General features: G+C 41.6%; 1 protein-coding gene across 6 annotated transcripts in view; it reads right to left on the minus strand.

Moving 5' to 3' along the window:
- usp34 (ubiquitin specific peptidase 34) overlaps nt 1-14,106 on the minus strand; it is a 217,205-nt gene extending 203,099 nt beyond the window's left edge. For all 6 annotated transcript variants that reach the window (XM_055639914.1, XM_055639913.1, XM_055639912.1 and 3 more), the window contains exon 1: nt 13,887-14,106. In XM_055639914.1, coding sequence (XP_055495889.1) covers nt 13,887-13,929 — 43 coding nt within the window. In that variant the 5' untranslated portion in view covers nt 13,930-14,106. The remainder of the gene's footprint in view (nt 1-13,886) is intronic.
- Between the last annotated feature and the right edge of the window lie 475 nt (nt 14,107-14,581).

The following is a 14,581-nucleotide window of genomic DNA, read 5'->3' on the forward strand; positions in this document are numbered from 1 at the left end:
ATCTCTGAGGATATGACATGGACATCACACGCCTCAGCACTCGTGAGTAAGGCAAGGCAGCGCCTTTACCACCTCAGGCAATTGAGGAAATTCAGAGTGTCTCCGAGGATCCTCCAGTGCTTCTACTCAGCGGCTGTGGAAAGCATCTTGTCCGTAAATATTACCATCTGGTTTGGGAATTGCTCTGCCCAGGACAAGAAGGCTCTGCAGAGAGTAGTGCGTTCGTCCGAACGCACTATGGGAACTTCACTCGCCCCCCCTACAGGAACTATACATCAGGAGGTGGAACTCCAGAGCCAATAAAATCATGGGAGACCCCTTCCACCCATGCAACGGACTGTTCCAGCTGCTACGGTCAGGCAAACGCCTCCATTGCCATGCTGTGACAACGGAGAGGTTGAGAAGGAGTTTCTTCCCAGAGGCCATTCGGACTGTAAACTCCTATCTCACCAGGGACTAACTTTACTGAACGTTTTTCCTTCCAATATTTAATATGTAAAAGAATATGTGTGTGTTTATGATTGGGTTTATAGTTTGTTTGGTTATTAGTTGTTTGGCTTTTTGCACAAAGTCCGCGAACATTGCCACTTTCATTTCACTGCACATCTCGTATGTGTATGTGACGAATAAACTTGACGACTTGAACAAGCCCATTTTTTTCTTCTCTCAGGCAGTCCTTAGGTTCAAGGCTGACCTGATTTGACTCTGGTTTAATGGGCTCTTGCACGTCTCATAAGATCAATGGTGGAAGCGCACACTTTTCCAGATTTGGAGCAGGTGCCTAGTAGTTTGCAAAGATGGCTCCCTTTGGCATTTATACTGGGCTTCCATGTACACCCAACACATTGGCACGATTCCCTGTGCCATCTGAGAATGCCCCTTTGAGCGGTCACGGACCAGAGATTGCCAGGATGTTGCACAGTGGGAATGTTACACTTTTCCCCATCAAAAGGTGGTTTCCTTCCATCTTTGAGAAGGACAACAAAAGCATTTGAACACCAATTGAAAATTGTTCTCCAAGCCACACACCATCTAGACTTGGAAATATATACCTTTCCTTTAATGCCATTGGGTCAAAAATCCACAACTCCCTCCATAACAGTATTGCGGGTATATCCACACCTCAAGGTCTAAAGGGCTCAAAAGAGCAGCACACCACCACATCCTAAGAGAGCCATTTGGAATGGAAAATTAAATTCTGATCAGTGAAATGGAGGTGCAAAAAAAAAAAAACTGCAGATGCTGGAATCCTGAGCAGAAATCAAAGTGCTGGAGGAACTCAGCAGATCAGCCAGCATTTGTGGATGGAACGGATCGGGTCAGTACCCTTCTTCAGACTGGAAAATTCAAGAAGTATTAGATAATGTAGGTGGATAAGTATTCTAATACTGAAATACAATGGAAATGGCATGCTAATTGCTTATGAAATTAATCTATTTAATTACATACATATGGACAGAAATTATCTTCTACACATACTTCATTTTTATACACGCATTTTTTATACCGCATTGGTATGTCATTTGTAACGTATCAATGTTTGTATTTCATCTTCTCGATGCAATCTTCACTAAATCAGTAAATTCATGAAACAAACATTATTAGAAATTATCTATATAATTTTGACACAAAGATAAATACATGAAATAATGATTAATCTTTATCTGATTATCGCAATAATTGCATCCAATACATTTATCATACAAGACAACATCTCATGCACTTCAGAGGAGTGCTCGGAAACAAAATCTGGCATGTAAAAAGCTATCAGAGCTGATGTAAAAAATCTGGTCAGTTAAGTTAAAAAGGTGGAAAAAAAAAATTCTGGTGTTCAAAAATCTACCAAGCTGATGATATAGCTGCATTTTCTGGATCTTCCATAGATTCTAGAATAGCTCCCACCATTAGGAGGTAGAAAATATAACATTACTATTTAATAAAAGAAGAGGAGAGGAAACAGGGAATCCAGACAAGCTAGCTGACCATTATAGGAAAAATGCTGGAATCTATTGTTGAGGAAGTGATAGCATAGTACGTAAAAATAATAATAGAATTGGGGAGATCTGACACGGATTTATGAAAGAAATCGTGCTTGCAAATCTGTTGGATTTTATTTAGGTTTTAACAAGCAGAAAAAGATAAAAGCAAAGTAGTTGATGTGGTGGAATTAGAATGTTTGGAAGGCCTTTGATAAAGTGCAACGTGAGAGAGAGCTAAACAAATTCAGAGGGTGCAGTATTGGGGACACTATTCTGCTGTGGAATGAGGGCAGCTTAACAGCCAGAGAACTAATAAACAGGTCAATTTCGGAGTGGCAAACTGAAGGGATTGTTACTGAGGCACAATCTAGAGCAGGTGCGAGTTGAAATTTCTCCAAGTTGGTGCACCCCCAGAACCAAGAATCTTTCAAAATAAGGCGGCAGCCGCTCAGGACAGAAGTAAAAATAAATTTCTTTACACTGTGTAGCAAGCAGAGTTCAAACATGAGTCTGGAAAACATAGAATGATTTAATTTTGACAGAGAACCAAATGTCAAAGCAACAAGATCTTATAAGAATAATGCATTGATAATGCGTCAGTCAGCCAGATGATCTTCCTAGACCTAGCCTTCTATCTAGATCTGTCACTGAGGGCGTGACTGATTGATTGAGCTGACTCTTTGCAACTAATAGTCATCCACAGAAAATGGACACAAAAAGCAGGAGTAACTCAGGAGTAATTCATTCCAAAATCAGTATGTTAAAGAATCAACGAGGAAAAGACCAATTTGGATCTAATATAGACACAAAATGCTGGAGTAACTTAGCAGGACAGGCAGCAGCTCTGGAGAGAAGGAATTGGTGACGTTTCGGGTCGAGACCCTTTCTTCATCCACAGAAAGGCAGAGCACCATTTAACTCTATGGTACTACGTCTTTTGAGATACAGCATATTCAAAAATAAATGATGAAGTAGAGTAATGCAATTACTCTGAACTGAAATGCAGTCATTTCTCAGTACTTCAAACAAAAACATACATTCTCCCTCACCAGCTCCAACTAAAACTTAACCAAATCCGAATAATATAGGATATTTTATATCCTCTTGAACATACCGCAGAAGACGACAACACTGCCCTCACTAGGCATCAACAATTCAAGTGCTTAAATACACTAAAATAATCCTCTGACATAAGAAAATGAGCCATGCCAACACTTGCAAAAAAATGCTGTAAAAACTCTGATCAGTGCATCTGCGAAGAGAGAAACAGAATTAACACTTCAGGTCAATCACCTTTTCATTAAACTAGAATATGGTGAGATAAGAACACGTTTTAAAAGATACACAGAAAGGGGGAGCAACAAACAAAGTGCTGGAGGATCTCAGTAGATCAGGCAGCATCTGCGGAAAGAAATGAGCAGAGAAAGTTCCAGTCAGAACCCTTTTTCAGACTGGAAGATGAAGGGTCTCAACCCAAAACATCGTCTGTCCATGTCCATTTCCAAGCACAGATATTGTCTGACTCGCTGAATCCCTCCAGCACTTTGCTTTTTGCTCAAGATTCCAGCATCTGTGGTCTTGTGTTTCCAAGAAAGGCAAGAATTATCGCTGAGTATTATCGCTGATAGCACAGAGAGAGCACACACAGAGTATTGCATACAGTTTTGGTCTCCTAATCTGAGAAAAGACATTCTTGCCATAGAGGGAGTACAGAGAAGGTTCACCAGACTGATTGCTGGGATGTTAGGACTTTCATATGAAGAAAGACTGGATAGACTCGGCTTGTACTCGCTAGAATTTAGAAGATTGAGGGGGGATCTTATAGAAACATACAAAATTCTTAAGGGGTTGGACAGGCTAGATGCAGGAAGATTGTTCCCGATGTTGGGGAAGTCCAGAACAAGGGGTCACAGTTTAAGGATAAGGGGGAAATCTTTTAGGACCGAGATGAGAAAAACATTTTTCACACAGAGAGTGGTGAATTTCTGGAATTCTCTGCCACAGAAGGTAGTTGAGGCCAATTCATTGGCTATATTTAAGAGGGAGTTAGATGTGGCCCTTGTAGCTAAGGGGATCAAGGGGTATGGAGAGAAGGCAGGTACAGGATACTGAGTTGGATGATCAGCCATGATCATATTGAATGGCAGTACAGGCTCGAAGGGCCAAATGGCCTACTCCTGCACCTATTTTCTATGTTTCTATGTTTGAGAGTAAATGTCAAAAGTTTTATTGGTGAAATCAATTTAGACAAGAAGTGAAGTCCAGAGGAATATGTGGAAATACTAGAATCTTCACTTGAAATCTTCATTATGATGTCCACAGGTCTAACATGCCTCATTAAAAACATGAAATAGTGTTCTTAGATATCACCCTGAATTAATTAGTTAAAAAGGGAGTTATTTACTTACAATCCCCCCCCCCCCCCCATTATATATTATCTGTGTATTGTGTTATGCTGCTGCAAAATATTTCATATATGACAATTAAAGAAGTAAACTCATGAGAACATTGGTATCAGAATGAGAACCGCTTTAAGTATTAAAGTGACACAAAATAGAAATTTGGGTTGCACTTATAGATTGAACAGAGATGTTTCTGCATCTGTTTCATCTCCCCAAGGTGCAGAGATCACACTGGTAAATAAAGTATATTAAATTAAAAGAACAAGAAAATCATTCTTTAAAAGCATTTAGTCTTAGACCATTAAATAATCTTAGATGGGGTGACAATAAAAGGGCAGATGTCATGGAATTTGCTGTTGGAGAATAGGTCAAGGAAAAAAGCAGGAGTGATGCCATGGAATAATCTTTTCAGAACATCAAATGATTGGGATGAGGAATGTAGATTTGTTTGGTGGTAGCATGATGCCGTGAGCGTGAAAAATGGAAGAGGATGATCAGTTGTGCATACAAACTGGTAAGAGTGAATGGCAAAGACAAGGGAAACTATCACAGCCCTGTGACAGAGCAAAGGAATAATAGCAGGAGTCAAGAAAATGGAAACAGCAGTCGAAGGCCTCGTCAAATACAATGCAAGAGAATCTTCAGCAAAAGATGAATATGCAACTCCTGCACCATAAAACATTCAAAGCCCAAGTGTAAACTCTTATTTGGATTGACCTATCCTAATGACAAGTGTTGGCATTCTGTTTTTGTTTGGGATGGGATGTGCACATTACAACAATGCTGGTATTGTCTGTCCCAAGCTGCTTCCTCTTAACAAACAACCACATTAGTGTTTCTGAAGTCACAAAGACCAGACGAAGTTTGTATGGAAAACATATTTCTTTCCAAGAACTTTTGTCAACCAAATTGAGTCATTAAACATTGTTTTCAGTGCCATTTGTTCATTCATCAAAAAATCTTAATCAGAACGTCAATTGGTTTAACACAACTGCAAAAAATAATTATCTATCTGTACATTATCCAAGACTTTAAAGCACGGATAATCAGCTCATTAATGAAAATATAATATGCTATTTTACATTTTTAGGTTGAACCTAATCACGACTGTACATGGTTGACACATACCATTATATACCCCAACAACACATTGCCAAAGAATCTTATTACCGACTATCTGCTTTATAAATGTCATTTCTTTTTTAAAAACGTGTGTCCCCGTATCTTGCTTATACACTCAATTCAACAGCAACAATTAATTTTCTCTTAGAGTCCTAGAGTGATACAGTGTGGAAACAGTCCCTTCAGTACAACTGCCCACACCGGCCAACATGTCCCAGCTACACCAGTCCCACCTGCCTGCGTTTGATCCATATCCCTGTCCTATCCATGTACCCATCTCATTTTTTCTTAAACATTGGGATAGTCCCAGAATTAACTACCTCCTCTGGCAGCACTTTCCATACACCCACCACCCTTTGTGTGGAAAAAGTTACCCTTCAGATACCTATTGTATCTTGTTCAAGAAGGAACTGCAGATGCTGGAAGATCGAAGGTACCCAAAATTGCTGGAGAAACTCAGCGGGTGCAGCAGCATCTATGGAGCGAAGGAAATAGGCGACGTTTAGGGCCGAACCCCTTCTTGAGACTGACGGGGGATGGGGGGGAGAGAAGGAAGGAAAAGGGGAGGAGGAGGAGCCCGAGGGCGGACGGATAGGAGGGTGGGAGGAGACAGCTAGAGGGTTAAGGAAGGGGAGGAGACAGCAAGGGCTAGCAAAATTGGGAGAATTCAATGTTAATGCCATCCGGACGCAAGGTCCCCAGGCGGAATATGAGGTGCTGTTCCTCCAATTTCCGCTGTTGCTCACTCTGGCAATGGAGGAGACCCAGGACAGAGAGGTCGGATTGGGAATGGGAGGGGGAGTTGAAGTGCTGAGCCACCGGGAGGTCAGATTGGTTATTGCGGACTGAGCGGAGGTGTTCGGCGAAACGATCGCCCAACCTACGCTTAGTCTCACCTATTATATCTTTTCCCCTTCACCTTAAACCTATGTCCTTTGGCATCGATTCACCTACTCTGGGCAAGAGACTGCATCTACCCGATCTATTCCTCTCATGATTTTATACACCTCTATACGATCACCCCTCATCCTCCTGAGCTCCAGGGAATAGAGTCCCAGCTTCCTCAACCTCTCCTTGTAGCTCACACCCTCTGGTCCTGGCAACCCTCGTAAATCTTCTCTGTACACTTTCCAGCTTGACAACATCTTTCCAAAAACATGGTGCCCAGAACTGAACACAATACTCCAAATGCAGTCTCACCAATGTCTTGTATAACTGCAACATGATCTCCAAACTTCTATACTCAATACCAAAAGCCTTTTTGACCACCTTATCTAGCTACGACTTGACCTTCAAAGAAAAATGCACCTGCACTCATAGATTTCTCCGCTCTACAACACTCGCCAGAACCCTACCATTCACTGTGTAGGTCCTGGCCATGTTAGACATCCCAAAATGCAACACCTCACATTTCTCTGTATTAAATTCCTTCAACCATTCTTCAGCCCATTCATCAACCTGGCCAATCGATCAAGATCGTGCTGCAAATGTTCACAACCATCTTCACTAGCTTTTGTATCACACACTTTTGTATCATCAGCAAAATTGCTAATCTTGCCACGTATGTTCTCATCCAACTCACTGATGTAGATGACAAACAATAACGGGCTCAGCATGGTACCATGGGGCACACCACTAGTCACAGGCCTCCAGTCTGAGAAGCAACCTTCCACCATCACCCTCTGCTTCCTTCCATGAAGCCAATTTTCTATCCATTCAGCTTTCTCTCCTTGGATCCCATGCGGTCTAACCTTCCAGAGCAGCTTATCATGCGGTAATTTGTTGAATGCCTTACTGACGCTCATACGAACTAAGCAAACATTTAATTCCCATTCATAATCCCCCTTGAATAAAGTGGTGCTCCATCTTAAGTTCAGTGGCTTGCTAGGTAATTTCAAAGGACTGGTAAAGTGTCAAATGTCAACCATAGGAAATATTGGATTGTTTTCATAAAGAGTAAGGTGGAAGATTTCTTTCACCAGAGAACAAGATGTTTCTAAAATGAAAATAGGTATGATTATTGCTCATCACTACTGGTCCAGCTTTTTAACTTCCATAATATTAAAATTCCCAAGGTGTAATTTCTCCAGTGCTTGTTACAAGTCCCGTTGTTATTAATCCATTATACAATTAATCCAAGTACAAGATATCAAGAATGAATAAAAATAATTAGCCATCTGTACTAATAAATGTTTGAAAGTGTAATAACAAAACTACGGAATGCTCCATTAAACCAAGACAAATAAAGACACCTCCCATCCATTTTTTCCCCTCTTGTGCCTCATCCTGGTGTGCACACATTTCTCCCACTATCCCACCTCCTGGTGTACTTTTTCCCTGACAATTGCTTTGAAATCAAACCGATCAGACAAACTAACATTCCAGAGAACAAATGCGTAGTTATATGCTTTCTAGATACACAAACCATGCAATACAGATCATGATGATTTGCACTGCAGGTTTCTACATATGTATGTGTTCCTGATTAGATAGGATCTCAGTGAAATTAAACTTTTTTCACTTGGGATACGATTTGAAAAATATAACAAGGAACTTTTGAGAGAAACAGCTAAATTCTCCAAGACAAAACAGGGCTCTCGCTTAACTTTTTTCCCCTGTTGCCAGCCGGGCAACCTAGGCAGCTTTTTAGGTTGCCAAATGACAGTTTAGGTGGTCATTTGAGACGGCTTGCATGACACGTGCTATAATGTGCTCGGACGAAGTGCGTAGTTACCAGTCAGAATTATGGTCAATGAAGCATTCACGTATTATTTCTACTTCAAATAAAGTCACAAACTAAACATATTTAATCAAGACATGATATATACCACAATGACATGCAGTAAAATTACAATACAGTATCTCATCTCCTTTTACACGTTGCAATGAATGCAATTTCTATTATTTCTTTTCACTTCCAAACAAAATTCTGGTTGGATTATTCAGCGTATGATCAACCACAGTGAGACCAAGTGCAGGCTTGGCGATCGCTTCGCAAAACATCTACACTCAGTTCGCAATAACCAACCTGATCTCCTGGTGGTTCAGCACTTCAACTCCCCCTCCCATTCCAAATCCGACCTTTCTGTCCTGGGCCTCCTCCATGGCCAGAGTGAGGCCCACCGCAAATTGGAGGAACAGCACCTCATATTTTGCTTGGTAGTTTGCACCTCAGCGGTATGACCATTGACTTCTTCAATTTCAGGTAGTCCTTGCGTTCTCCCTCCTTCCCCTCCCATTCACCGGTTCTCCCACAGCCTACTGTCTCCGCCTCTTCCTTTCTTTTTCCCGACACCCCCCCCCCAACCCCAACCAACATCAGTCTGAAGAAGGGTCTCGACCCGAAACGTCGCCTATTCCTTCGCTCCATAAATGCTGCCTCACCCGCTGATTTTGTCCAGCTTTGTCTACCAACGGGATCCCACTACTGACCACATCTTCCTATCTCCTCCCGTCGGCTATTCGGCAGAGACCGCTCCTTCCGTAACTCCCTGGTCAATTAGTCCCTTCCCACCCAAATCACCCCCTCTCCTGGCACTTTCTCTTGCATCCGCAGGAAATGTTACACTTGTTGCTTTCCCTCCCCCCTTGACTCCATTCAAGGACCCAAGCAGTCTTTCCAGGTGCGGCAGTGGTTCACATGCACCTCCTCCAACCTCATCTATTGCATCGCTGCTCTTGGTGTCAGCTGCTCTACATCGGTTAGACCAAGCATAGGCTTGGTGATCGCTTTGCCCAATACCTCCGCTCGGTTCGCAATAACCAACCTGATCTCCCGGTGGCTCAGCACTTCAACTCCCCCTCCCATTCCGAATCTGACTTTTCTGTCCTGGGCCTCCTCCATGGCCAGAGTGAGGCCCACCGTAAATTGGAGGAGCAGCACCTCATATTTTGCTTGGGCAGTTTACATCCCAGCAGTATGAAAATTGACTTCCAATTTCAGGTAGTCCCTGCTTTCTTCTCCTCTTCCCAGCTCTCCATCAGCCCACTGGCTCCGCCTCTTCTTTTCTTCTTCCCACCACCTGCACCCTCACATCAGTTTGAAGAAGGGTCTCGACCCAAAACGTCGCTTATTTCCTTCGCACCATAGATGCTGCCTCATCCGCTGAGTTTCTCCAGCATTTTTGTCTCCCCATTCACACAAGTTCGGTTATCCCACTTTCTTCACCCACTCCCTACACATTAGTGGCAATTTTACGGAGACAAGTTAACCTACAAAGCCAATGCATCTTTGGGATGTGGGAGGAAACCTACATGCTTGCAGGGAGAATGTGCAACTTCAACGCAGACAGTGCCCGAGGACAGGATCGAACACAGATCTCTGGCGAGTGAGGCAGCAAGTCCACCAGCTGTGCCACTATATTTTATTTTCCCACACACAAACAAATTATACGTTGATAACTTTGGTTACTAAAAAAAAAGAAACTATTCATTTTCAGTCTTAAATCTCTAAGTGACGCTATGCCCCCTTTACAGCTACTGTATGTTTAAATTCAGTTCAAGATTATGGGGCAGTACATTGGCCATAAAGTTGCTGCCTAAAATTGCCAGAGACCCGGAATAGATCCTGAATATGGGTGCTGTCTGTATGGAGTTTGCTCCTTTTCCCTTTGATCGCATGGGTTTTCTCTGGGTGCCCTTGTTTCCTTCCACATTCCAAAGGTGTGCAGGAACCTTTTTCAGACCCAACCCAAAACGCAATGTTTTCCTTTTGTCCAGAGATTCCAGCTTTTTGTGTCTATCTTCAGTTTAAACCAGCATCTGCAGTTCTTTCCTACACACATGAACTTTATTAATCCCAGGAGGGAAATTGTGTGTGTGTGTGTGTATAGTTATATATTCATATATAAATATAAACGAGAAAATAAAACAGTGCATAACATTGTTTACAGAGTACTATGTTCACATATTCTGTTGTGCTGCTGAAAGTAATGATTTCATTGGGACATGAGAGAATAAAACACTGTTGACTCTTGACGTACGTCGCTAATGTGTGGGATAGAACTAGTGTACGGGTGATCTGCGTGGACTCGGTGGGCCGAAGGGCCTGTTTCCACGCTGTATCTTTAAATTAAACTAAAACACTAAAACCAGAGGAAATCTAAAGAAGGGTCTCTACCTGAAACGTCACCCAATTTCTTCTATCCAGAGATGTTGACTGCTCCATGGAGCTCCGCCGCACAATTAAAGCATGGAATAGTCTTCACCATACTATAGGGTGATTTCACGAAAGGTCACTGGAGCGTAGATCCACACCCACGTGACCGAAAATTTAAACTGGAGTACACTTGGTACTTCCGGTACATGTTAGTGAATGGGAAAACACGCACTTTCACACCCGTTAAAAACATCGAAAACGGACAGTTTTTGAGCTGCAATTTACTGTGCCAGTCGGGGTGACCGTGAGGCACAGCTACCTAAATTTACAGTCGCAGTGTGTGTGTGTGTGTGTGTGTGTGTGTGTGTGTGTGTGTGTGTGTGTATATATATATATATCTATCTATCTATCTATCTATATATCTATATATCTATCTATATCTATCTATCTCTCTCTATCTATCTATATCTATCTATATCTACATCTATATATATCTATATATCTATCTATATATATATATATATATCTATATATCTATCTATCTATCTATCTATCTATTGATTCTGCGTTGGTTTTCATCGGTCGCGGCGAGTGGAAAGCAATGGCAGCCAGATCTCCCACCATGCAAAGGGAGGGAGAAAGTGGCCGACGCCGACCAGTTGCAGTGGCAGTGCGCATGTGCAGGGCGGCACTTTGGTGCAAAGATCTTTGCTTTGGTGCTGGCCGTGGGAGTGCGCATGTGTAAGGCGGCCGGCCGGCCGTGCCGGCAGACGAGGAGCGGGCGGTGACCCGAGACACGGACAGCGGGCCGAGACGTGGACACGGATAGCGGGCGGAGCCAGAGAGAGAGAGAGAAGGATAGAGAGGGGGCCCGCTCAGAATTAAATGATAGGTGTCCCGGGTGCTTGCCAAGCCGGGCAAAATGGCATGGCTTTTAGGTTGCCCGGCGGGACTGTAGGTTGCCATTGGCAACCGGGCAACCGCTAATTTTGAGCCCTGCAAAAATACTGCATAGCAGGGATTCTTTTTTTTCATAAAAAATTAAATGTCATGAACATAAATCTTATAAAGAGTAAATCTATGCAAATTTGTATGTACAGTATTTAAAAGTGTTATGAACAATTTGAACATTATGTAAGCAAACCAGAACTATTAATCCCCTTTTAGAAAAGCACTTTCAAAGAGACGTGTATTGCTGCCTTCTTTAACATCTATTGATATCACTTGAGAAAAAGTCATTGAGAATAAATAGAGACAAACCCAAACCGAGGCCTAGTTCTTCAAATCCCAAAAGGGATGCATTCAATATCGACCATTAATAGGATGACTCAGCTGGAGCCAAAAGAAAGCCACTACAACAGCAAGTGACTGCTCTGAACATTACAACAGCCTAGTTTTGATTGGACAGAAAAAACTATTACTGCTGCTGGTCATGATGTCAGTCACCATCAACAAAGAATTCACAATATGTCTCTGTTAAACACAATTTCTCTATTCATTTAACCAACATTTGTAATACATTGGGTATTTCAGACAGAATCCTATAACAGGTACATGTACAATTTAGATCAATGCCAATGGTTACAGAAAGACACAATATGAACAACTTAAAATATACATTTTGATAGAGATCCAATATCTCGGATTCGGGGCACCACAAAAATCACAGGATGGGAGCACAGCATTGCGCCTAATCAGCCCAGGTGGCATCTACAAATACATAGTCCGAATCACATTATTAACCTTTTACCCATTTCGCCACATCCAAATTTTTCAATCTTATTTCAAAGGTTGTTCATTTTTTCACCCTTCATCTATGAAACAGGAGACAAATTCCAAATTCCAATCGCAGCATTCTGATAATTTCTCCTACCACCTATTCTAAATTCTTGTATTAACTATTTCTATAGCATTGCTCCACGATATATTTTATTTGAACATAAATCATTTTTATGAAGTATAGGTTGAAATTTGAATGTTGATCACTTTTGAAATTCCATATACAAAAGTCCATAGCACCACAGAAATGGCTATTAATCAGATCACTAGATATAATAGAAAGACCAGACTTCAAAAAAACTTCCAAATTACCTCTTAAAGAAAAACCATGTCAATTAGCTCTTTGCATGAGCTTTAAAAAAGCCTGATGGACAATAATAACTAAAACAACAAACGTTTATGGACATAGCAAGACTATACAGCATATAAAACTTTTGCATGATTTACAAAATAACATTTTGGGTAAAATCTTTTCAAAGAATGGACATAATCATTCCCAACACAAGTGAATACATTTCATTCTATCATAATTGTCAGTTATTTCTGCAAATAAATATCTTCAAAAAATAAGTTTTAGTCTTGAATTCATATTATACATGAAAGACTTCCATGTGTTTAAATCATAGAAATAAACAACTAATATGCTCAGAACTTTCCACTAATTAATATTCCACTAGTATTGAGATTTACACTAATCCTTGAGAAACTCCAAGTTAATCGTTTACATATATTAATTATATAGATGCCAGCTTGTGAAATTAATATGAATTCCCTACAAGTACTTTAATATTGTTTTTCATATTAATGCTTTCAATGTCAGGAAATATTCAAGAATGAAATGTACATGCCAAGCTATCAAGGTATGTTTGTTTACGAAGCTCATTTCAAAACTAACACTCTAAATCAACAAGCCTCGAGCCAAAAAGTAAAATACCATGACAGTCTGATTAACCTAGCATTAATTCTCATCAGTTAAGTACATATTCACAAAGCGAAAACCAAATCAGACTAACGTTAAAATATTCCCTTCCACACAACAGTTTAAATTACTGCGTTCAAAAATACATATTTTGCATTAAAACATTTACAACGATAACAATATCATTAAATATTATATTTACTAAACCTCATTGTTAACACTATGCGTTATGTTTTGTTTAATAACACCAAGACAATTCGCAATCAGCCTAATTTATTAGGCCACAAAAGCTCCTAGCCATATATAACAGTATGGTTAAAATACATTCAGTGCATCAAACTTGAATTAAACATTGAATGGCTGCAGCTTATACGTTTCAAATATAGACAGTTGATAATGGTAGGAAGAAACAAATTAAATACAAAATACCTTGAATGACCCGAGTACTTTTAAGTTAGTATCGAGGCCTGCAAGAGGGATAAACAAGCACAGGCCGTGACCAATGGCTGTGCACCTCTGCAGATTATTATTTTCCACACACATATATACAGGCCCGTGCAGCAACAGGGGATGATTTTACTACTTACTTGCATTTAACACGTCCAACAGCTCTGCGCAGTTTTCGCACATCTTTCACTAATTTAATCATTTATTTGCGCTGCGGCCGCTCATTAAATTCAATTGTTTGTAGTGAGACAGTTCGTTGTTTTGAAAAGGCGCTGAGGGAGGGGGAGGAGGGGGGGGGAAGGGAGGGTAAGAGGGGGGAAAAAAATCTCAATGCAAATTAACCGATCAGAACCACAACGTCTACCTCGAGCCTCCGCGCCATTTTGATTTGGAGAAATCGTCCGGACGGGCTTCGGCTGTTTCCGTCTGCGTTCGGCTCCTTCTCCTTCGCCTCCTCCTCCGCGCACCGCACGCAGCCCGCAAGATTGTCAGGTGGCGCGCGCGCGCGGCCCTGGCGTGCTGTTACCACAGCGACGGACGCTTGGCCCCGACCCCGCCTTTGACAATGGTTACAACCCGCTGAATGCACCCGCCCGCGTGTTGCTACACGCTGCAGCCTCGCTGCTCTGCAAAGCACGCCGAGTGCTGCAGTGAGGGTCTCGACCCCAAACGTCACCCATTCCTTTTCATTCTGTGTGCTGAGCGGGGGGAGGGAAAAAAAGGCATCAAGCTCGCATCTTCCATCTGACTGGAGAGCTCAAGACTGAAGGGGGGTCTGGACCAAAAACGTCACCCATTCATTTTCTCCAGAGATGCTGCCAGTCTTGCTGAGTTA

This window comes from Leucoraja erinacea, chromosome 8 (assembly GCF_028641065.1).
Source record: "Leucoraja erinacea ecotype New England chromosome 8, Leri_hhj_1, whole genome shotgun sequence".
Classification (NCBI taxonomy): domain Eukaryota; kingdom Metazoa; phylum Chordata; class Chondrichthyes; order Rajiformes; family Rajidae; genus Leucoraja; species Leucoraja erinaceus.